General features: G+C 51.4%; 1 protein-coding gene across 2 annotated transcripts in view; it reads left to right on the top strand.

Moving 5' to 3' along the window:
- The window catches only part of lrfn2b (leucine rich repeat and fibronectin type III domain containing 2b), a 57,955-nt gene extending 35,108 nt beyond the window's left edge, over positions 1-22,847 (top strand). For both annotated transcript variants that reach the window (XM_037449597.2, XM_037449596.2), the window contains 2 exons: positions 15,778-17,180; positions 21,842-22,847. In XM_037449597.2, the coding sequence (XP_037305494.2) occupies positions 15,799-17,180; positions 21,842-22,814 (2,355 nt within the window). In that variant the 5' untranslated portion in view covers positions 15,778-15,798 and the 3' untranslated portion in view covers positions 22,815-22,847. The remainder of the gene's footprint in view (positions 1-15,777; positions 17,181-21,841) is intronic.
- The last annotated feature ends 427 nt before the right edge of the window (positions 22,848-23,274 follow it).

Here is a 23,274-nt window from a genome sequence, read left to right as displayed (position 1 = left end):
AGGACTCGTTGCTAAGGACTCGTTGTTAAGGACGTACCCTTTTTCCGGTGTGAGATGGCGCTCCGACAGGACGAGCAGCCTGGGGGGACACGGAGGTTTGAATCCATGATGTTCTCCTTGTGGGGACAGAGCGTCTTCGGGAGTTTAAATGAGGTCCCCCCCACCATTAGGGGAGGGATTAACGGATTGAAGCAGAAGGTCTGACTGGATTGCCGCTCTGCTTAAAGACGACTCTAGAGGACCGATGGGCACGGACAGGGACTGTGGTAGCGGGCTCCACCAATCCAAAGCCAGCGCCAAACTGAAACTATTAAGGTTTCTGAAATTTGCCTGAACTTTACAGATTTGATCCCATTTAGGATTTAACGTGTCGTTTTCTGGCCGTGAGTCGGGGCGGCTGCTGATCCGGGATTGACCCTCGGCGCGCTGCTTCTGATTGGCGGAGGGACGTTAGAATTACGTTGACCTCTGAGGACGACTTCATCCTCCGATGGAGGTAGCAGCCTGTTCAGGGACAACCAGCCACAGGGGGGTTTCCTCTTCTGCTAACATTAGCCGCTCGTTAGCATCCGCCTTCACAAAGACTCAATAAAGCTTCCAAATAAACAAGCGCGGTACGGAGTGACCTTGTATAAGGTCCAGGTTGTATAAGAAACCACTGAAGCTTGCTTTAACCACAGACTTCAGCCATTCTAGCAGCACTCGGTATCTTCGAGCAGCTCTCCTCGCAGAGCAAATATTGAACCGCATGCTTAATATCCTCCCAAAAACACACCAGTGTTTTCATAGCAAGAGCTCCGAAGACCAAATGTGCTCATGTGACATCTCAACGCTGTAATAAATAGAACTCAAGCCTACTCACAGAGGTATATATATATATATACTTATATATATATATATATATATGTGTGTGTCTGTGTATATATGCGCAGTGGAGAAGGTTCAGAAGGAGGAGGGGGAGGAGGAGGAGGAGGGGGGGGGAGGGGGAGGCCGGGGCTCTGAGGGGCTTGTCGAGTTGATCCAAAGCCCCCCCCGAGGAATGACGGACGCTCGACTGTGACGGCGTTGACAGCGGAGGCCTCGTTCGGCGGCGCAGAGGGGGGGCGGATCAATCTGCAGCGAGCCGGACTGAGGGGGGGGGAGGCCTTCAGCCCGAGTGTTTCCCACCACCTACAGATCCGGACGGACCGCCTCGGGTCCGCGTGCCTCCCCTGTGGCACCTCAGTCGTCCCCAATCACCCTTTGAGCTTTGAACCGCGCACGTCAGAGATTCAGGCCTCGACTTTGCCGGGTGTTTTTTCGCAGGACGTCTTAACCGACGCTTAACCTCGAACCGAGCAGGACCGCACGGCTTCAGATCCGATCAGCGGCGCCGGAGCTGAGAACCGCTTGATGTGTCTTTTATATGAACTTGTACTCGCAGCAGACTCGACTTGACGAGTATTATTTTAGAGCCTTAACCTCTTTTGTCTTTAACACGCTGCTCTTTCAGCCCTATCAAACAGATTCTCCTTTTTGAAGTTTAAGATGGGGAGGGAGGGGGAGGGGGGAGGGGGGGGGGGGGGTTCTGCGCAGACAGGATTTCACCACTTTCATCAGTCGACTTCTTTTCTGTCGACTCCTCTCATCCCCAAAGAGCCGCTGAGTGGATCAATCTGAGAAGAAGTCAGAGCGTCCGAAGGCTGAAACCCTTCTGATTGTGTTTCACGGACGACGTGAGGACACACGACCCGAGGCACACCTGCCAGGTGTCGAGTCGGATCCTCTTATGGACCAACTCCACCGGCAGAAGTTACCGGTCACTGATGCGAAGGGGAGGAGGAAGCTGGGATTCAAGGATCAAAATACAAATACATCTAAATGGGTATTTTGGATGTTTTATTTAAATGTTTGGCGGATCGCATCCGCCATCTTTCAACCATTTGCCTCCTTCGCTTGTGCAATGCTAATTACTCTCATGCGTGGGATGCCAGTTTGTGTTGATTAATGAACACGGGGTCAACAACATGTCCAGCGTGTCGGACTAAACACGCGACGCTTCAGTGACATCTCGACTTCGCTCGCTGCCCACGGCGTGTTTTAAACAGTCTCTGACCTGCTTCACCTCAAACCCACTCGACAATGAATCTCGTCCTTAAGGTACTTTTAATTTGTTAAATAGAGATGGGTAATTGACTCCAGTCCAGTGCTCTTCCTCTGCTTTTTTTATTTTGGTAACAGGAGATATGTGAACTTTGACATAGAGGAGCTCCTCGCTGTCATCAGACACACTCAAACCCTTTACTTGGTTTTGGCTAAAGTCTAATGTTGGGTTTTGCTATTGATCTGTACACCCATCTGGAACACAAAGACACAATGGGAAGACTAAGACTTTGTTTAATAAACAGAATGCTTGAATAGAACAGTGTGAGTTAATTAGGAGCACTGGATGTATCTCTAATGGGCTGAAAGAGGGATTTCCACCAGAACTACTGGCTCACCATCCTACAATAACACTGTGTGTCACATGGCCTCGGCTTTACATGTGCACTAATGCAGACATGTGCACCAATGCAGCACCAATGCAGACGTGCTGCACCTAATGCAGACATGTGCCTACAGACATGTGCCTACAGCAGACATGTGCACTACAGCAGACATGTGCACTAATGCAGACATGTGCACTACAGCAGACGTGTGCATTACAGCAGACGTGTGCACTACAGCAGACGTGTGCACTACAGCAGACATGTGCACTAATGCAGACATGTGCACTACAGCAGACATGTGCACTAATGCAGACATGTGCACTACAGCAGACATGTGCACTAATGCAGACATGTGCACTACAGCAGACATGTGCACTACAGCAGACGTGTGCATTACAGCAGACGTGTGCACTAATGCAGACATGTGCACTACAGTCAGACATGTGCACTACAGCAGACGTGTGCACTACAGCAGACGATGTGTGCACTACAGCAGACATGTGCACTACAGCAGACGTGTGCACTACAGCAGACGTGTGCACTACAGCAGATCATGTGCACTACAGCAGACGTGTGCACTACAGCAGACGTGTGCACTAATGCAGACATGTGAACTACAGCAGATGTGTGCACTACAGCAGACGTGTGCACTAATGCAGACGTGTGCACTACAGCAGACATGTGCACTACAGCAGACATGTGCACTACAGCAGACTTGTGCACTACAGCAGACGTGTGCACTACAGCAGACGTGTGCACTACAGCAGACATGTGCACTACAGCAGACGTGTGCACTAATGCAGACGTGTGCACCTACTCTAACAACCACTTACTCACAGGTAAAAGTGTAATGAAGACCTTCTGTAGCAACCATTCATGGACATGACTGGTGTTATGGGGGAAGGTCTTGTATTTCATTTCATAAGAGAAAGGATGTTTAATTTGAACAAAGGGGAATCTCATGTGGTACCTTCCCCTTTTCACTTGGTTTAAACACCTGGCGGCTTTTTAAAAAATTGTTCCTAAGAAGACCGTTCAGTACCATGACGTGACGTCTCTCCAGGTAAAAATAAACCCACGTCTGATGATAATGAAGCCTGCACTTAATCAGACTTAATGTCACGAGGCCTAAATGCATAACGAGGACTGTTGGAAGCAACTGAATTAAATGTGTAATAAAACATAATAACCTTTTTGAGGTTTTGGAGCCTCCTGAGATCATAACATTTACACGTTGAAATACCAAAACCCTGATGCGCTTCACTCCCGTCACGTCGCACGAGAAGAGGCCAAACCTGTTATCATCACCAGCTGGAGACGCTCGTCAGGGTTAATTGGTGAACACAAGCGGCTCTCTCCTCCCACGCCGACCTTTTCGTGAAAGTATCAGCGAGAAGAGAAGGTGTCTCTGGCTTCACTTCAAATGCCGCAAACCGCCCCGTTACCCGGCGCGGTGGCTCCTGGGCTCGTGGGCTCCTGGGCTTTGTGTCCTCTCGGAGGCAAACGTGAAAAACAGGTGCACATCTTGAGGAGAAAATCTCCAACCCGTGACTTTTATTTTGTCCATGTGTGTGTGTGTGTGTATATATACATATAGAGATGAATCCAATCCACAAAGAGACATCCTTTGCGAGCTCTGAGGAGATTAAAACGACTTCCCACACGAACGTCCTTCCCGATCACTTCCAATCTGTCGATGTCATTCTGTCAAACTCTCAGATGAAAGGTTGTGTTTTGAGCCGCTGCTGGTTGCTTCCAGGAGAAATGAGAGAGAAATGCCTTCACTGTGAAGCGAGGGAAGGCTACTCGTCCCGTCATCACATGTCCGCTCTGATTTCTCTCCTTCGCTTAACGCTGTCTTCTTCGATTCGTTCCGATCCTGTCAACTTTGCTGTTTAGTTTTATTCGCTGTTGAGCCGCAGTGAAGAGCCGCTGATCCCTGCTTTTATTGTGAAACTGCAAACACTGGAAGGATTTACTTTGAAAGGTTTATTTTTCAAATGCAACCTTTTTCCATTTCCCATTATTTATTGTAAATTGCAAATTTTCCGATGAACAAATATTTATACATTCAACGCAGAAGGATGAAATGTTCATGTGTGTATTGCCCTCTTCAATACAGCACGATTTTTATTTAGTTGATTCCATCACACCGGCCACGTGGGCGTCGTCATGCTGCGGCCACGCCGCTAACGCAACTCTCCTCGCGCCCGTTGTTTCGTCTTTTTTTGGGGATTACACCGTCAATCGGAAAGTACAATTTAAATAAATCTGTGTTCTACCTTCCGACGCCTTTGAAACAGAGTAAAAATAACTGTGATGTGCGGCGTTCTTTTTTTGGCTTCATTTTATTTTGGAAATTGGCATCTTTCATGTTCTCGTCGGATGAAAACCGTCCTACGTTTTCAGAAAGTCCAAAAGACGACGGCCCGTCCACCGAGACGCCTTGAATCTGAACACACACACACACACACACACACACTCTTATCATGGAGTGGATCATTGCATGTTGTGGTTGTGGTTGGTTTCTCCCTGGGCAATAATCCCATATCACTCTTTCCCCGATGGGAGCGATTACATCACAGCTGCTTTAATCAGCTTTATCGTAGCCGTCCATAACGGACGCGTCGTCACTGCAGGTGGATCCCCGGGACCAGGATTAACAACAACACACATTCTGCCTCCTCGGAGTCTCAAAATGTTCGTTTACTTGGCCTTGGGGGGGGGGGGGGCTTCTAACCATCGTCACACCTAATTAACTCCAGTGGAGCATTAGATCATTGTGTTTCTTCTATAAAGAGCCTTATTCAAAGCTGGATGCCGTGCCTTTTTAGGCCATTTTTTTTTTTCTCTGGAAACAGCTGTTGTACATCTGTCGGCTGCCTCTTCTGTCCCTTCGGTTGACTTCTGGATGCTGCTTAGTGCAAAAACATCTTTGACTCTGGTGCTGTCGGCCATTTTAAAAGGGAAAAAGTCTTGTTTTCAGATGAAACGGTGATTCTAAGCGTATAGCTGGCGTGACCTAAACGGGGCATTCCCTGTCGTTACCCACGGAGGAGGAGAAGGAGGAGGAGGAGGAGGAGGAGGAGATTCTTTCTCTCGGCTCAATTCTCAAGATCCACTTCTAAAATGATCAGGTCTGCAACAGTGAAGCAAACGCACTCATCAATCCAACGTTTTCATTTCTTCAAATTGTGATTTAATTGGATGGAAATTGAGGGCACCAGTTCCTCGGGCTCCACAACCACGCTCCAGAAAGACAGGGAATGGTTGGAAGTGTTTAGTCGTCCCCCAAAAACTCTGCTTGCCTGTCGACGATGAAGAGGACCGGGGCCTGTGAACACAATCAGGAGCCCCGTTTATTTTGGTTTTGTCTCATTATATCACATGAAATAATGTCACATCACATGAGACTTGATGGCATCTAATCAAGCAGCAAGTCAATCCAGTAGTGATGAATTCCTCCACGGCAGCACTGGACCCATCTCACCTCCTGCCTCCCTCTCCGCTGAGGTCAGCTGCTCATCAGGAGGCTGCTGGGACCTCCAGCGGAGCACCAGTGGTCCACGTTATGCACACAATCTGAAACTTCAGACTATACGGTAAAGCCTTGTCAGACCGAGCGTCTTCCCATGAATCCGCTGGCAAAGGGTCCGTTTTGATCCTCTCAGAGGGTTTATTTGGGACCGGGATCACAGCAGATCCTCCACAAAGGAGCTCCGGATTTGGAATTACAGTCGACCTCTTTGAATGATTGCTCGTCTCGTGGCTTTTGATCCAATGGTCCACGAGGAGACGTGTGGAGGCGATGGAGCCTTCACCTGGTTTGAATCCCGGCTGCCCCATGTGCCACGTCGAAGTGTCCCTGAGCAAGACACCCAACCCCTAATTGCTCCTCAGGCAAAATGTAAGGCATGTGCTATGATGCAATGTAAGTCGCTTTGGATGAAAGCGTCAGCTAAATGGCTAGTAAATAAAAAGACGTGAAGGTGGTAAAGCTGCCTTCTACCCGCTGACCCAAATGCTTCAAACCCACCTGCTCACCGGGTCCTTGTTGTTTAGAACTCTAAAGCCTTTTGGATTCCCACCCTCCATCCACCTCGGAGCAGCAGGTCCCAGTGGCAGCTGTCTCCCCCTTCACGCTCACAAGCTCAACATAATTGTTGATAATTGCAGAGGGAGCCGTAATTTTTCAGCATTTGGCCCCTCTAGCACGGCTCTATGAGTCACTGTGAGTCGGGGGTGGGGGGGTCGAGGGGGGGGGGTGTCAGTGAGACACCTGGAGACAAACAAACAGGGATTTAAGGCTGCCGCGGCTTCAGAGTCCTGTCGCCTGCAGAGCAGAGGGATGGAGATGCCCCCGCCCCCACCCCCACCTCGTCCAACGCATCCAACCCACGTCGATTCAACCGCTGAGAGAGAGAGAGAGAGAGAGATACTCACTTTACTGCTGAGACCTAACATTAAAACAAAATGTGTAGTTTATTTTGAAAGGAGAATTCATGTAATGAGCTGAGGCTGGAGTCGCATCCCTTTATTTTGAAAAGCGTTTTAGCATTGGGAGACTTTGGGAAAGTGGTGTATTGTGAATATTTTTGAACTATTGAACTGTTGCAGGAGCATCTTGAAGAAGAAACACGTTGTTCCGACATCTATGCGATGAAGAAGTCACTCCTCATCACGCGAGGTTTAGGCAACAAATCCACTCCGTTTACGAAAAGATTTGGGCTCAAATAAGTTCTACTTATTATTAATTCCGTGGATTCCACTCAAATGGATTCTGTGTCCAGGAATCCTTTGCGCGCCCGTTGTGGGAGGAACATCTGCAGAGCAGCCTGCATTGTGGGTGCAGTGGAGCTTCTGCTGCCACACAACTGAGTTGACTTCTGTAATACGTTTTGTTGTTTGTCTCCCGTCTTGTGGGGCCATTTTAAACAGTTTTGATCGAGGGGAACCGCTTATTGTTCGGGGGGGTTGGGGGGGCTGCACGGAGAAAAGCTGCAGAAGAAGCAAGAAATTTGACTTTTCGTTGGGAGATGTTTTGCTTGATGTGGAATCTTTTGAATCCGCCAAAAGCCATTTAATTAATCGTATTATATCTGTTCTATCGTATCATGTGAGGCTTGAAAGGATTCAATTGCACGCGGCTTCAAGCGCGTGGCGGCACTTACCCCCCCCCCAGTGAGACCGCAGACTAATGGGTTTTAGCTGCATTACCCCTAAAAGGTTGGCTACAGATTAGCATCGCTGTGCACTGCGGCCCAGTCGGGTCTGTTAAAATGTCATGTGAACCTTCACCGGGCCGCAGTGCAGCGTTTAATAAAAAGGGGGGGGGGGTCAAGGAGCCACGGCTCGGATGGGGAATGTGTTTCAGCGTGTCACAGACCGGTGGCTTAATAAAAGCTGTCGCGGATAACAACCGTGTCCCCCAGATGTCTGCACATCGCTGCGCGCGTGTGTGTGTGTGTGTGTGTGTGTCGATGTCCATGATGTGCTTTCATGATTCAGCAAATGCCGCTGAATTTGTGAAAATTGGATTAGTCTCATTTAATGTTCTGCAAGCTGGAACTCTATTTGAAATGGGGGGGTGGGGTGGGGGGGGGCAGGGGAGGACGACACTGACGCCGTCTCCATTTGCTGAACATTACTCTGCAGCCTGCAGTTGAAACCCTGTGAACTGGATCCCAGTCTGACGAACTGGTGTCTCTGGGCCAGTGTTTTCAGGTTTGCTCTCTAAACGGTCACATTTCACCTTGCTGAGTAGCTTCGTCAGCACAAACACCCCCCCATTATGACGTTCACATTGCAATGTTAACATGCTGGTGTAAAAAAAAGGAATCATTGCGTGTATTAACTATAATACCTCCTTCTTAAGATCACTGTTTGGTGTGTCAACATCTGCATTCTCCCTCCTGACCAGCAGGGGGCCGCTGAAGTCTGATTGTGTAGAAGTCAATGAGAAAATGACCCCGCTGCTCGCTCCAGTGAACACTGTAAACATGAGTTCATGACCTCGACCAATGCTTTCAAGTCCGTGGAAGCTGTCCAAGAAAAAGCTACCAAAAGCTATCCAGCTTCCTGTGGACTAAATGTCTCGTGGTCGAGTCCTCCGTTCTGCAGCGATTTGGACCAACGTGCGTGTGAGGAGACGCTGATGTCCTACTGGGCTCTTTTCGGGCTCTGCCTTGGCCCGGAAGCTTCATCGCTACGCGTGGAGCTTTGAAATGAACAGTGTGATGGCGTCTTGTCCCCATGCGGTCAGACTATACCCACACACACACACACACACACACACACACACACACACACACACACACACACACAGACAGCTTTTCATTACACCAATGGCTTATCTGACAGTGGAGGAGGACGGTAAACGATGCCTCTTTGAATCTTTGTCTTTGGCCCTTTTCCCGGGATGCAAGCTGCGCGTTGAGGGGCCGTAGTTCTCGCCTGGGGAGAAGGAGCAATTTGTGGGCCTCGGGCAGATAAATCCTCCCTTATTAATATTGCATTGTGCTTTAATTGCTTTCATTACTTCCAGATTACCCTGCGTTCCATCAATACATTTTTATAAGGTAATTAATTGCTTTCTTTTTACGGTCAGCGGCCTCAATCCGGCCCGCGGTGAACTCGCAGTGAAGCACCTTAACAGAGAAAAGCAAAGCCCACAAACGGTAAAAGTGGGTCAGCTGCACAGCGGCCCCCAGAAAGGAAAAGCCCCCCCCCCCCCCCCGCCCCCCCGCGTGGAGGATCAGACTCGCCTCGGAATCAACTCGACAAAACCTCCCCGGCGGCGGCAGGAAACCAGTGAGCCGCGTCCCGTCGGCTTGTAGATGAGCGGTAATTTATATGAAGCCACATGAGCCTCAAACTGGGAGGCTGAGAACAACGAGGCGGATGCGACGCGCGGCGCAAAAACGCCACCTTTTGCCGCGCGTTTGCTCGACAGTTGGGTTTGTCGTCTCTGCACTAATGAGGGGTTTAGCCCCAGCGCCTCAGAAAGCGCTGATCAAACCCGTCTGTGTGCACCAGGCCTGCAGGGACTCCATTTGCAAGCAGTGGGACTGCAATCACCACCACCACCACCACCATCATCATCATCATCGTCGTCCTCACAACCCGTGACTTCCAAACCCGGCCGGCCCAGCGGGCCGTGATCGGGTGGGTGGATGGTCTGCTTTGTGGACCTTTTTTAAATTCCCTCATGAGGTACGTTCTTGTTAAAGGAACAGTGTGTGACATTTAGAGGGGATTAATGGCAGCTGTGTCGTTTAATATGCCGAGCTGTGTTTAAATCAGTGTGGAATCCCCTCAAACTTTCTTAGTTTGACGATACTTTGGACACAATTGCATTTGTGAGGGTTGACGGAAAAGAATAAGGAGGTTTTTACGAGGCTGTGTTAAGCCCGCCTCCCTTCACCGTGTCCCCCAAATAAACAGCTGCCAATCAAATTGCAGAAACACAGTTGACTTTCATCATGTCGCTTTGGGAGGAAGTGAATGTATTGGCCACTTTTCTTGAGGGCCTTTTACCACAAGCCTCAACATTTAGTTCACATTCCAACACGAATGCGATTATTAGTTTTAATGGTCGCAGGTCATCTGGAGGTCAAGATGAGCGTTGGAGGACCGACTCGCTGTTTGTGCCTTTGAGCCAAAAAGAGCATTCTCAATATGCTGAATAAAGTCCAGGAAACTTGGGACGTTTATAAATGGAGAACAAGCATTTTTGTGGACAATAGTGAAATAAGTGAAAAAAAGGGGACCCAGACTAAGTAGAAAACAAACCAGTTCCACTCCCATCAGGACCCGAATGACCTGTGAGACGCAGCTGGGGGATTAATTGGAGGTTAAAAGATTTCCAATTGTCAGGCCAGCTGCTGCGTCCTCACCTCCGATCGAATAAATGTTCAACAAATACGGTTAAGATGTTGGACCCCCCCACGCCCCCCTTATGAAACTGCTTCCTCAGGGAAAGCTTCTAGAGACATGTCCCATTTTCCATCGCTGCAGGCTTTGACCTTGACTGACTTTGACGGTGAGGCCTTTAACGATGAAGCCACCAGTACACGAAGAGGACTCATGTTTCCACTTCACTGATACCTCCACCATCTAGAAAAGTTCTCCTCGGGTCGATCACGATGAACGGCGATGGCGATGTGAGAAGGTGACGACGGCGCCTTTTGAATTAAGAGAAGGTTTATCGCGTGACTTTTCCAACAGAGCGCCGCAGTGGGTCGTCCATCGCCTGCCGCCTCGCGTTTAGGGGGAAGTCCATTTCCCCCAAACGCGAGGCGGGGGGGGGGGGCCCCCGGACGCCCGGAGTCCGGGAGACGTGCGCGCTGAGCCGCATGCATAATGGATGCCTGTTATGACTCGCTTGTAGCTGCAGAGGCAGGTCTTGGTGCAGGGAACGTCATAAATAATCAGGAGCAGAGCAGAGAGTAAAGAACATCAAAGTGAGATGGTGTGCGGTGTGTAGGTAAAGTTTAGTGTGTGTGTGGGTGTGTGTGTGTGTCCTTGAGTGTCCCGGAGCCTCGTCGAAGCGGTGATTTAACATTTCACACATTTGACATCCAGCTGATGTTCGGATCGCGGGGCTGCTCCCGTCCGACCGGCGGCACGGAGCCCGAGCGCTTTGCTCAAGGGCGACTTGTGAAGGACCACCTGCTGCTCCGGACGCGTTCCACTCCACTCCACTCCACTCCACTCCACTCCACGGCGACCCGCCTCCTGTGAGCTAATTCATGCAACTCCATCGCCACTATTTCACTGTGGGAATCGTGCGACGTTCTTCACAGACTATTCTTAAGGAATTAAGGAAAACCGTTGCCCTGGCAACCAACATTTGTGCGTACCTCTGCCTCTGTCTTAAACCACAACGCGTGAGATATGATTCATCCGCCCCCGGTTAATTATTGTGCCAAGGTTACAGCAGGAGAACAACGTGAAAGGAAGGAACGAGAATATCGACAAATAATAAAATAACGATTTCTGGCACGATGGGAAAAAGCAACAACAGTAAGATAAAAACAAGACAATGCTGCTTAAAAAACTCGACCTTGAGGGAGTCGCTGTGCGGGGGGGGGGAGGTAAGCCCCGAGCGCCCCATTTAATGCAAAAATCTAAAGTGCTCTTTGAAAGCGCAGCAGAGGAGAATAAAGGGTTCTATTTCAAACCGAATCATGATCTCTTCCCTTTGAAGATTGAAGTTTGCCATTAAACTTTTGCAAAACCTTCCGCCGTGTCCTCCGTGCAACCCGCCCCCCCCCCCCCGGATGTTTTCTCTGAAGTAAGAAATCCCCGCTCCCACCTCCATCAGCTGACCTCCGCCATCAGGGGGGGGTGTGTGTTATCTCTCTGGAGAGGCCCGAGTGTGGAGGTCAGTGACCTCCGGCGCAGAGAAGAGAGGTCGAGGAGGCGTCCTCTCCGTGTCCTCTCCGTGTCCTCGGGACGTGAGCTCGGCGCCGCGGGCTTTTGTCCAGGTTCTGGCGGTATTTCGTACCACGTTTGCACACCTGTATAAGTGTCACAGCTGTCCACATGTTACCAACAGGAAGTAACATTCAAAACCAATGTTTTATGTCGCTGGATACTGAGAAAGTCATTCAGACGTGCGCTTTAATTCATTCAAACAAACACACAGTGCACTTTTTGAGACACCGATCTCCAGGCTCCCTTAACTCGTCCAACTGAAGCGATGCCCGCGGTGATCTGGCCCGTTGGGGGGGGGGGGGGGGGGGGGGGGGGTGTCAGAGGCTTGTCACCATGAAACTGCTCTGCACCGACGCTGAAGAACCCTTTGGCTTTTAAAGTTCCTCCCGTACTCGTTGTGGTCCCCTCCTTTACATCTCAAATGTAAAATCCCCCCCCCCCTCGCTGGAGCGCCGCTGTTGTCACGCCACGGAGGAGAAGCCGTTTCCATGATGTCACTTCCACTTTGGCTGAGCGAGAGAGAGAGAGAGAGAGAGAGAGAGAGGGAGGCGGAGCCACAGATGAAGTGTGGAGGGACTGTTTTCCTCTGCCTCGGCCCCGCTGAGTCAGCTGATCTTCACCCCCCCCCCCCCCCCCCCCCCCCCCCCCCCCCATGTGGCCCCCCATGAAAACGCCTCCCCCGTCGCGTTTGATAAATGCGATCGGTGTAACTACAAAAACACTTGCAGCCATTCGGGAGGAATCAAACTGGCACTGCAGCTGACACAGACACATTGCAAAGTATAGTGCCGCGTGTGTGTGCGTGTGTGCGTGTGTGTGTGTGTGTGCGTGTGTGTGTGTCGGGCTGTGATTGACCCCGGTGATTTGAGCAAACACAAGCGTCAGCATCCGTACGCGGCGTGTAAAAATGCTTTTTATAATGCGCAGTCGTTTAGTCTCATCACCTCGGTGCAGGTCAAGTGCTGATGCTGATGCTGTGTGTAGTCACTTCATCACAACGCTGTGTGTCTGTGAGTGTGTGTGTGTGAGTGTGTGTGTGTGTGTGTGTGTGAGGGTGGTGTTTTTGGCTGCAGTGACTTGCACTTTCTTTCCATCTCAAGTCACCGTGTCAGGATCTCTGGAAAGAGACATCGATGTCAAGTCTTTGCACCACAGCAGTCAACACAGTCACAACTTCACCCGTCTCTATTGAGCTGCGCACTCTGCGCTCATCCGCCCCCAAAGTGCAAACTCAATGCAGCGTCGCGCCGACTCGGCAGCCCCCCCCCCCCCCGAAGACGATGAGGCAGATACTAGAGCTGCTTAGAGCTGCTCCCAAAAAAAAACGACGGTGGGGGGAGCGCTAATGTGGAGCTCGTCTGACTCGCAGATTAGACCGAATATCAGGGCCCTGATCCTGCTCCGACGTTTCAACACGCAGGCTTACGCCCCCGCACCCTCCCCCCCCCCCCCCCCTTTCAAATCCCGTGGATGCGATAAGTCCGATTGTCACATCCGAGCCGAGCCCTCGTCGCTGCAGAACATGACGTGGCATATTAAAAAAGAAACGTGAATAGAAGATGAAGAGTAACTTCTTTAGCCCCCGGTGACGTGGAAACAGCAGCGATGCGCCAACCGAGCACACGTCGGGAGGGGCACTCGACCTGCGGTTTGTCTTCGTGGGTTTCGGGGGTGGGGGGGGGACGTTTGGTGTAAATGAGTCAAGGACTGTGCGCGTCGGAGCTCGGTGGAGCTGCATAAATACACCCTCCCACATTCCCCCGGCCCACTCGCGTTGCCGCTGCGTGAGCCGGCTGCGGCCGACAAACATGCGATCTGAAAGCGGGATGCATGAAATGAAAAACAAGCCGACACAATTACATATTAAAGTGGGTATTTGTGTCCGTTGGGCCTCCAGGAGACACCCGGGGTTTTTGCTGCAATGGAGAAAACATCTATTTCTTTGCGAGGGAACTCGATTCACCTTTAAAGACAAACTGCAAAATTGATTCTCCGCGTCCTTCCTGTGGTTTGGTTTACTCACAGGGCCCCACAAAGCACATTTCTGAAAGGGGGAATTAAAGCGAAAGCCTGCCGTTCGGCGATCTGACACGACGAGGAGTCGTTGGCGCTGGACCTCTTGCAAAGCCCACAGGACGCACGCAATCTGGGACCTGCAGGTGTCCACCGTCCTCTTCCAACTTTGAATGGAATTCGGCGTTTCCGTGCTGTTGTCGCAGACTGACACCAGTGCAAAGTTTACTATTTAAAAAAGCTCTTTAGCTGTGATATAAGCACAGGAACTTATCTCCTGTAACTCCCCTTGCACAGAGTTTGGATAAGTAGCTTCAGCGCCCACATCTGCAGGTAACAGTTCAACCACACAGTGAAGGGACCTTGGGATCCAGGCTCCCATTTTACTTTACTTTATTTCATTTTTTTGGGATGTATTGTGCTACCAGGAGACACACTGCGGCTCTGTATATTTTGCTATTCAAACCCAGCTGCCGTCCGTGCAAGCTCCAAACCCCACGGAGCTCGCGCCGAAATGAAATTTCCGCTTGCATCAGGCAGTCGGGGGAAGCTGTGAATGTGGAGGAAATTCAATATTGACTTAAATCTTTCACAATGGGACGAAAAGCAGTAGCGGAATTGTCTGAGCCCCGTGTTCCCGAGTCTATCTTCGGGGACCATGTGGGCCTGGCTGTGCTCAGATAAGTGCCCCCCCCCCCCCATACCGCCCCCGCCCCACACGTCCACCTGGGCAGTGAAAAGCCGCAGCCTGGTGTGGCCCCATGAGGTCCAGCAGCATCCGTCAGGAGCCGCACCGAGCCCCCCCCCGGCAGCTGATAACATGCGCCCTCCCCCCCCTCCCCCCCCCCCCGAAACGCACCAAGACCTATATGTCTATCTCCATTAGACGCTCATCGGGTCGGGGGGGGGGGGGTCTTTGCAGGGAAACCTCGTGCAGCACGAGTCGCTCGGAGATGGGTCGGCGTTGGGACATTTCAGTGTGTGCAGCCATCTGTGTGTGTGTGTGTGTGTGTGTGCGTGTGTGTGTGTGTGTGTGTGCAGATGTGTGTGTGTGCAGATGTGTGCATTCACGTGTGGGTGTGAGGCAGCAAGAAAATACGGGATAATCTCGGTTCATTTGGGACAGCCTTCTGTTTATTTTATTTCATCCGCATCTGTGTCCTGAATAATAATAGTGAATAATGGCGCCGCGTGAAATGAAGTGTAAATCGGAGTTATTACACTGCGTGTCACGGAGATTATGGCGAGTGGGGGAAAAAAAGGAGAAATGCATAAATAGAACAGCAGGTGCGTCGTTGTCTCTCCAGTAAAAGTGGGCTAACGAGGGGGGGGGGGGGGGGGGGGCTGCAATGGTCCTGTTTCATTCGACTACCGAGATATGTTAATTTATGACACGGATCCCATAAAAACGCTGCTTATCACCACGGTTACAGCAGGATGCTGTCACCTGACGTCCCCGGTAGTGGCTGTTTCGGGCCCCCCCCCCCCCCCCCCGAGGGCCCATGATACAAAATCTATGATGCTCATTGTGGAAAAGATATTGTTTTGACTAGAATTCCACTGTCTAGATGCTTTATATATCCCGTAGTAACACGATCCTCGTCCTATTCTTCCTGCCCATTAATATGTGATTTCCTAAAGAGAAATTGATATTCATACTCTCATACTCGTATTTGGGTCACATTGTTTGGGTCAGATTGTTGTCATTAGGGACTAGTAAATTAGGGTTACTTTAGTGCAAAGGCACTTTTCCCGACTCACAAAGATTCCTAATAATGAAAAATGTCCCTATGCAGATACAAAATAATAAAAGTCCACTTTGATCTCATCAGTCCGTGTTTCTCTGTTTCTCACTCAGGTTCCCGTGTATGACTCCACCATGGAGCACATCCTCTGCTGCCTGCTGGTCCTGGGAGCCACGGTGATGACCACCTGTGCGTGCCCCAAGTACTGTGTGTGCCAGAATCTGTCCGAATCCCTGGGGACATTGTGTCCCGCCAAAGGCCTTCTTTTCGTGCCTCTGGACATCGACCGCAGCACGGTGGAGCTCCGGCTGGGAGGCAACTACATCCTGCGCGTTACCCAGCAGGACTTTGCCAACATGACGGACCTGGTGGACCTGACCCTCTCCAGGAACACCATCAGCTACATTCAGCCCTTCTCCTTTGGCGACCTGGAAACCCTGCGCTCTCTCCACCTGGACAACAACCGCTTGACCGAGCTGGGCCCCGATGACCTGAGAGGCCTGGTCAACCTGCAGCACCTCATCGTTAACAACAACCAGCTCGGACGCATCCACGACAAGGCCTTGGAGGACTTGGCGCCTTCCTTGGAGGACGTGGACCTGTCCTACAACAACCTGGTGTCTCTGCCCTGGCACTCTGTCCGCCAGATGATCAACCTGCACCAGCTGAGCCTGGACCACAACCTGCTGGACTTCATCCCGGAGGGCACCTTCGCTGACCTCGACCGGCTGGCGAGGTTGGACCTGACCTCGAACCGCTTGCAGAAGCTTCCCCCGGACCCCATCTTCGCCCGCGCCCAGGACTCGATGACGTTGACCACTCCCTACGCGCCGCAGCTCTCCCTGAGCCTGGGCGGAAACCCGCTGCACTGCAACTGCGAGATGCTGTGGCTGCGGCGGCTCGAGAGGGACGACGACCTGGAGACCTGCGCCTCCCCGCCGGCCCTGAAGGGCCGCTACTTTTGGAACGTGAAGGAGGAGGAGTTTGTGTGCCAGCCGCCGCTCATCACGCAGCACACGCACAGGACGCTGGTGCTGGAGGGGCAGACCGCCGGCCTGCGGTGCGAAGCCATCGGGGACCCCCCGCCCACCATCCACTGGATCTCCCCCGAGGACCGGCTGCTGGGCAACTCGTCCCGGACTGCCGTGTACGGCAACGGGACCCTGAGCATCACCATCACCACGTCCAAGGACTACGGCACGTTCACCTGCATAGCGGCCAACGTGGCCGGGGAGTCCACCGCCTCCGTGGAGGTGTCCATCGTCCAGCTCCCCCACCTCAGCAACGGCACCGGGCAGCCGGCGCCACCCAAGTCCCGCCTCTCGGACATCACGGGGAGCAGCAGGATCAGCAAAGGCGGCGGCGGCGGGGGCGGCCCGCCGGAGAGGAGCGTGTCCGTCTCCGAGGTGACGGCCGTCTCGGCGCTGGTCAAGTGGACGGTGAGCAAGTCCTCCCCGAAGGTGAAGATGTACCAGCTCCAGTACAACTGCTCCGATGACGAGGTTCTAATTTACAGGTAAAGGAAAAAGAAAATTCTTTTCAGCAAAGTTAGGAACCAGCTGGTGAACAGAGTGGAACATCTAGTCTCTTTCCCGAGAATGTATCTGCTCACACAGTAGAAGATAATGAACCCTAATAAGATCTACATTTTAATTGGTTACAGTAAAGGTTATCTGCTATGCACAGAAGTTATAAAAGGCCTGAGAAATGTGGAGGCTGCTGAAAGCGTTTGTCACTGTCACCCACGGATTTAGTTTAAATTTAGCTTCGTGCACCTGAAAAGCTTGGAAGTGAGAAGGTTTCAACTATTATGCTGACCTATAAGTCCTGTAGAAGATGCATCGGTGCATCATTACTGTCAATGAGAAGAGAATAGCCTGTGTGTGGGGGGGGGGGGTCTGAATGGGAGGCTCAGCACACAAAGAGATGGATGCATTGAATGTTTATTCACAGGCTGCAGTGTGACAACAACACTCTCCTGTGGGATCGGTGCACACACACACACACACACACACACACACACACACATACACACTTGTTGAGTTGATTGACAGCAGTAAAAAAAAAAAAAAATCTCCTTTCCCTCTCCTTTCCCTCACCTTTACATCACGTGACCCTCACCTAGCACGCCGCCGTGCTTTGCCCGGGCTCAGATTGTGCTCAGCGGTCCAGAACCAGGGAGGCAATTTCTGGGCCCGCGGTGCCGGGTTTCTGTCAATCGGGCAGCAGCCGATGTGGATGAAACTGCGTGAGACGAGGCCTCCATCGCACAGCCTCCAAAGCCAGTGTGAAACCAGCCAGAAAAAAAAAAAATCCAATTACTTAATGCCATATAAATCTCTTCTCAAAACTGTGGAAAGCAAGATATTTAGAGCCGTAGCTGCAGGGCGGCGGCGGCGGCGGCCCCCTTTGTTGCAATATTCTTCTTCATTATGCAGCGTGTTTCCTTCTTTGTTGGAGACGGATACAAATGCCGGACGAGTGTTTTTCAGACCTTTGTGTAATCGCACAGCGCGACTCAACAAGAGAGTAATGTAATGAATTCCATTCAGCCTTTTGGTTCTTGCATAAAACATTTTAATTTGAAATAGCAACATTTGTATTTGTAATGTGTAATAATGTAAATGAGATGATGTGTACATATTAAAATAGCTTGTACTGTAAGTTATACTTACAAAGCTACAAAGCTTCAGAAATGCATTAATATGAGTATATGAGCTGTTGCTCTTTGACAAACGCCTTCTTGCCTCCTCAAATTTTCTTGTTGAAACATTTAATCAAAATTGTCTTCCCAAAGAAAAGAGAAGCATTTTATGAATGATGATGAGGTCTGTTTTCTGGTTTCTATCAACCGGCCTCCTCCGATAGATCCATAACAGATATGACATTTAAACAGAGGGCACAAAGTGCTGGAATATACACCCAATGATTCATCTTGAGGTATATATTTAAATACACATTTCTGTGTGTGATAAGTGAAAACAGTTTGTGTGCATGTTTCATTCATTTCAACACTCTGCTGATCTTTGGTGTTATGAATAAAGAGGATTTGACATGGATGTCCCGCCCAGCCCTCTCCTAAACACCACTGCACACATGCAAGGCATTAGTCCTTCCATCTCATTTGTATCTCGTTACAGCTTCATCCATTATTAGTTCTGAAGGGGGCGTGACTACCTCGCCGGAGAGCCCCTTCAGCACACCGGCCATCTGTCACGCCGTGAAAATGTGGAAAGGCCATCATTTCTTTTCCCTTAATGTAGACCGCTGGAGTGAAGAAGAGTGTGTTGAGTTCAAACTACTTTTAGAACTACAATTTGCTCAAAAAGGTCACCTGATTAAATCCAAAGTGTCCCATTACCATCCACCTCTGGTGTGGGAAGGGATGAATCTGGAGGTAATGGAACACCAGCCTGACAGTAATATTTCAGTAAAATGGAGACGCGCGGGGCAATACTTAACCACATAATGGCTACAGTGTCACATGTCACGGGACTCATTCTGTCACAGAGATGCGCGGCGGCACTGGAAGCGCCGTCCTCGGGCCTCACATTACCGGTTATTAGCTGAGCTGAAGACGCCGTCGTGGCTCCTGTAGAGAAAAAAAGCGCAGCTCTGACAACAAATCACACAGCGGCTTATTTTAAAAAAAATCTCAGGCCGGCTGCAGGAGCTGTTCAAGAGAAAGTCGGCATGAGTAGGTGTCTCAGTCAGGATGTGCAGGGCGCTACTAAAGAGGTCAGGTGACCTTTAGCCTAAAGAGCGGGAAACAAAAGCAATGCATGAAAGAGGTCAGGTGACGTGAGCGGACGGGTCGACTGAACAAAGGACTTTTTACCGTACATTCCTTTTAGGAATTACGTAATCCACTAACGCTGCAAACTGAAAGCTTGGTGGTTAATTTTTTATATTTTTTTATATTAGTTTTACTTCTCGCTTATGTAGCTGGATATTTGTAGAATGCACAAAAAAAAAAAGATGCTGTCAGATGAAACCGCGGCAGCACAACGTGAAACGTAAAGGCTACCGTCACAAATGCACCACTTCAGCACATGGGTGAAGTCCTCCACAGGATGTCTGAAGGAAGGGGAGGGGCTGACGTAGGTGACGATCGGTTCTCCAGCCGAGGCAAACTCAGCAAAGACGTCAGTGGTCCAGAGTTCATCTCAAGATGAAGAAACTCTAAATCCCCCCCCCCCAAAAGAGTTTGCAAAGAGAGAGAGCTCGAGATGAAGTGTGTGCACTCCGGTTTCACGAAGAAAAGTAGGCCACGACTTCCACTTTGTCAGCAGACGAGATTTTGGATGGTTCTGGTTTTGCGAGCGTCAGGTCAGAGAAACGTAAGAGGATGAGAAATAAATCTTAGTGCATAAACAAATCACAACATTCTCAGGCGCCGTCTTAGCATAAAAAAAAGAGAAGTAAGAGGGTACATGGTACTCTGATCTACTAATATTTAACTTTGATGTGTTACAATGGAACGACTATTTAATCCACTTCATCTATCGGACAGATTTCGTTTCCACTGACGTTGCAGATGAGGATTTCTATAAAAAAGATGTGAAAAGATAAAAAATACTTGTGCAAACCTCTCGACCATAAAAACACGACCAGTTGAAAGAGATTAACTGATGCAGAAAATTCCAATGGCCGCAACCCAGCGCATTCGCGCCGCTCGCCAGTCGGTAAACGCCGCGAATTGATCCCACGGGATCTTTTTTGTTTGTATTTACAGCTACTTCATTTCTTCCCGGGCTGTGAATGTTTGCCCCCCCCCCCCCCCGCCCCCCCCCCCAAACTCCTGGCCCGGGCGCGGCTGCAGAGTCCGAGTCTGCTTACATAAGCACGGGCGGATGTCCCAGCAGCACCCGCCACCTTCGGGCTGAATCGATGGGGCCCGTTTGGCGGGTCCTTGTCCTGACTGAAAGATTTAGCGAATCTCAAAGGGATCGAAAACCCGTCTCCCCCCCCCTGCGTCTCCCCTCCCTCTGATTAACGCTGCGGCTTGGCGCCGTCATGGCGAGCTGAGCGGGCCACTCCACAAAAATTGCCTTTCGCAGCCCGGAGGGGCGACGGCATCTTTTTTTTTTTTTTTTCTTGTGATAAGCGGCGGCCCGAGGATTCTGCGCTCACATGAATTAAAAAGAATTAGCCGGTCTGCGCAGACGACCTGAAATCAATTAGAGGCCTCGGCGCAGGGAGCGAGCCGCCGACACCGGAAGCATCGCCGGGCGAAAGGATCTCACTCCCGAACCCCGGCAGCCAGCCAATTATAATCGTCTAATGAACTGTGGCACAAATTGGACGTAGTGGAACTTCTCTATCGCCAAGCGGCTTCTTTTTGTCTGAGCTGTGGGGACTAATTGGGGGGGGGGAACGCAGAGGTCGAAACCCGTCTGTCACATAAACGTTAAAGAATGTGAGATGAATGGCCAATGCGGAGATTCCTCCTGGCTTCTACGTCCCAATCGAAGGCCCCGCGTTGTAGCACACGAGATGTTCCTTTCGTTATCGGCAGGTATTTGTGCTCCACAGACATCGAGGGCCCCCCCCGTCCACAGAGCCAATGATCATTTAACTGGGTGTAGTTGGCCCACGCGGTGTGGAACCGTGTGGAAAGCGGTGTCACACCGGCCCCCACGCCACAAACACAAGGTTTTAAAGCAACGGACCCAACGATTCGGGCCTTTTTGCCCCCTGCAGGGGAATCAGTGTCCGGACACCAGCGGCATCACTTCAAGAGCCGCCGTGAACCTGCGGTCATCTGGCCCCTCGGCGGCTCTCCTCGGGCAGTTGGAGGCTCGCTGGACTCTCACACACACACACACACACACACACACACACACACACAGTACCGCTGTCTATTTATTTATTTATCACCGCTCCGACGCCGCAATATCAAATGGACCCTCTGTTCGCTGCTGCATGACAGATGGCTGCGGGAGATGAAGCCAATTACTCCTGGCTGTCCGTTAAAGCAGCCGCAGCAGAGCAGTGGAGAGGAAGCAGATGAAAAGCCCGGCTCCGGTTTAACGAAAAGGCTTCTGTTGAAACGACGCGTGCGCCCTGGTCAAATGTCAATTGTTCAATTAGGGTTTATTTACTGTATGGTTCCTTTTTTCGAGTTCTAGTTGGGTCATTAACCTGCCCGGTTCTGCCCTGCCTTTGTCCCCCCAGGATGATCCCGGCCTCCAGCAAAGCTTTCCTGGTGACCAATCTGGTGTCGGGGACCCGCTACGACCTGTGCGTGCTCGCCGCCTGGGACGACACCGCCACCACGCTGACGGCCACCAACGTGGTGGGCTGCACCCATTTCGTCACCCAGGACGACTACCCGCAGTGCCGCTCCCTGCCCAGCCAGCTGCTGGGGGGCACCATGATCCTGGTGGTGGGGGGCGTCATCGTGGCGACCCTGCTGGTCTTCATCGTCATCCTCGTGCTGCGCTACAAGGCCGCCGACGCCGAGCCCCCCGCGGGGAAGCTGACCAGCGTCATCGACACGCACTCTCAGACCAACGGGGGCCGCGTGGGGCAGAACGGGCTCCTGATGCCGCCGGCGGAGCCGAAGGCCAAAGTGGCCCCGAGGGACGAGGTGGTGGAGTTCAAGTGCGGCTCCCTGCAGAGCAGCCTCACGTCGTCCTCCTCGTCCTCGGGCTCCGTGGCGGGGGGCCAGTACAGCCCCAACAGCACGCTAGCCAACATTTGGAGGTCGGCGAACCCCAAGCCCCGGTCCAACCTGGACCACCTGCTGGGGGCCCTGTCCCAGCTGGAGCTGCGGGGGTCGCAGGGCCGCGACCCGGGCGGGGGCGGCGGGGGCGGCGGGGGCGCGGCGACCTCGGGGAAGAAAGGCCGCGCGGACAGGGAGCCGCTGCTGGGCCGGACGCTGGACTCCAGGCTGAGCCGCCTCCTCATGCTGCCGCTGGACCCCAAGCCCAAGAGGAGCCAGTCCTTCGACATGGGAGACGTCACTGGCGCCGGCGCCACCGCCGCCGCCCGGCTGTCCGGCAAATCCCGGCGGATCGGCGGCATCTGGACCAGGAGGAGCCTGTCCGTGAACGGCATGCTGCTGCAGTGCGACGAGGAGGGGGACACGGGGGGCAGCAAGGGGACCATAGACAGCGCCGACTGGGTGATGGAGAGTACTGTCTGAGGCTTTGTCCCGCATGAAGCGCGCTCACTTGCACCCCGCGACGAGGGGGGTGGGGGGGGGGGGGTCGTCGTGGTCGAGGCCAAAAAAAACGAAACTTCTGGAATCAGAACCGTCAGAACGAGGCGGATTTTAAATGGTTGTTTGGCTTCGAAAAAGGGCCCGGAAGAGCCGTGCTTTCGGGTTCATCTGATCACGGATGTTATTCTGTATAAATTGAACGTGTGTAAGGAGTTTTATATTTTTTATTTCGCTGGTAACAGTACTGTAAATGGACTGTAAATCCATCCTCACTGGGGCAGTTTAAACCTCCTGCGACACCAACGGTGAAGTAAATATACGTAGATGTGATGCTTTGATTCGTGAAGATTTAAGAAAAAAAACATTTAATTGAAAAAGCCGTCTGTGAATATATTTACTTTCTATACAGAGTATATATTTGAGGGGGGGTCACTCAATAATC

This window comes from Pungitius pungitius, chromosome 20, assembly GCF_949316345.1.
Source record: "Pungitius pungitius chromosome 20, fPunPun2.1, whole genome shotgun sequence".
NCBI classification, from domain to species: Eukaryota; Metazoa; Chordata; class Actinopteri; order Perciformes; family Gasterosteidae; genus Pungitius; species Pungitius pungitius.
The sequence above is the reverse complement of the archived record's forward strand: the minus strand, read 5'-3'. Positions and strand labels throughout refer to the sequence as shown.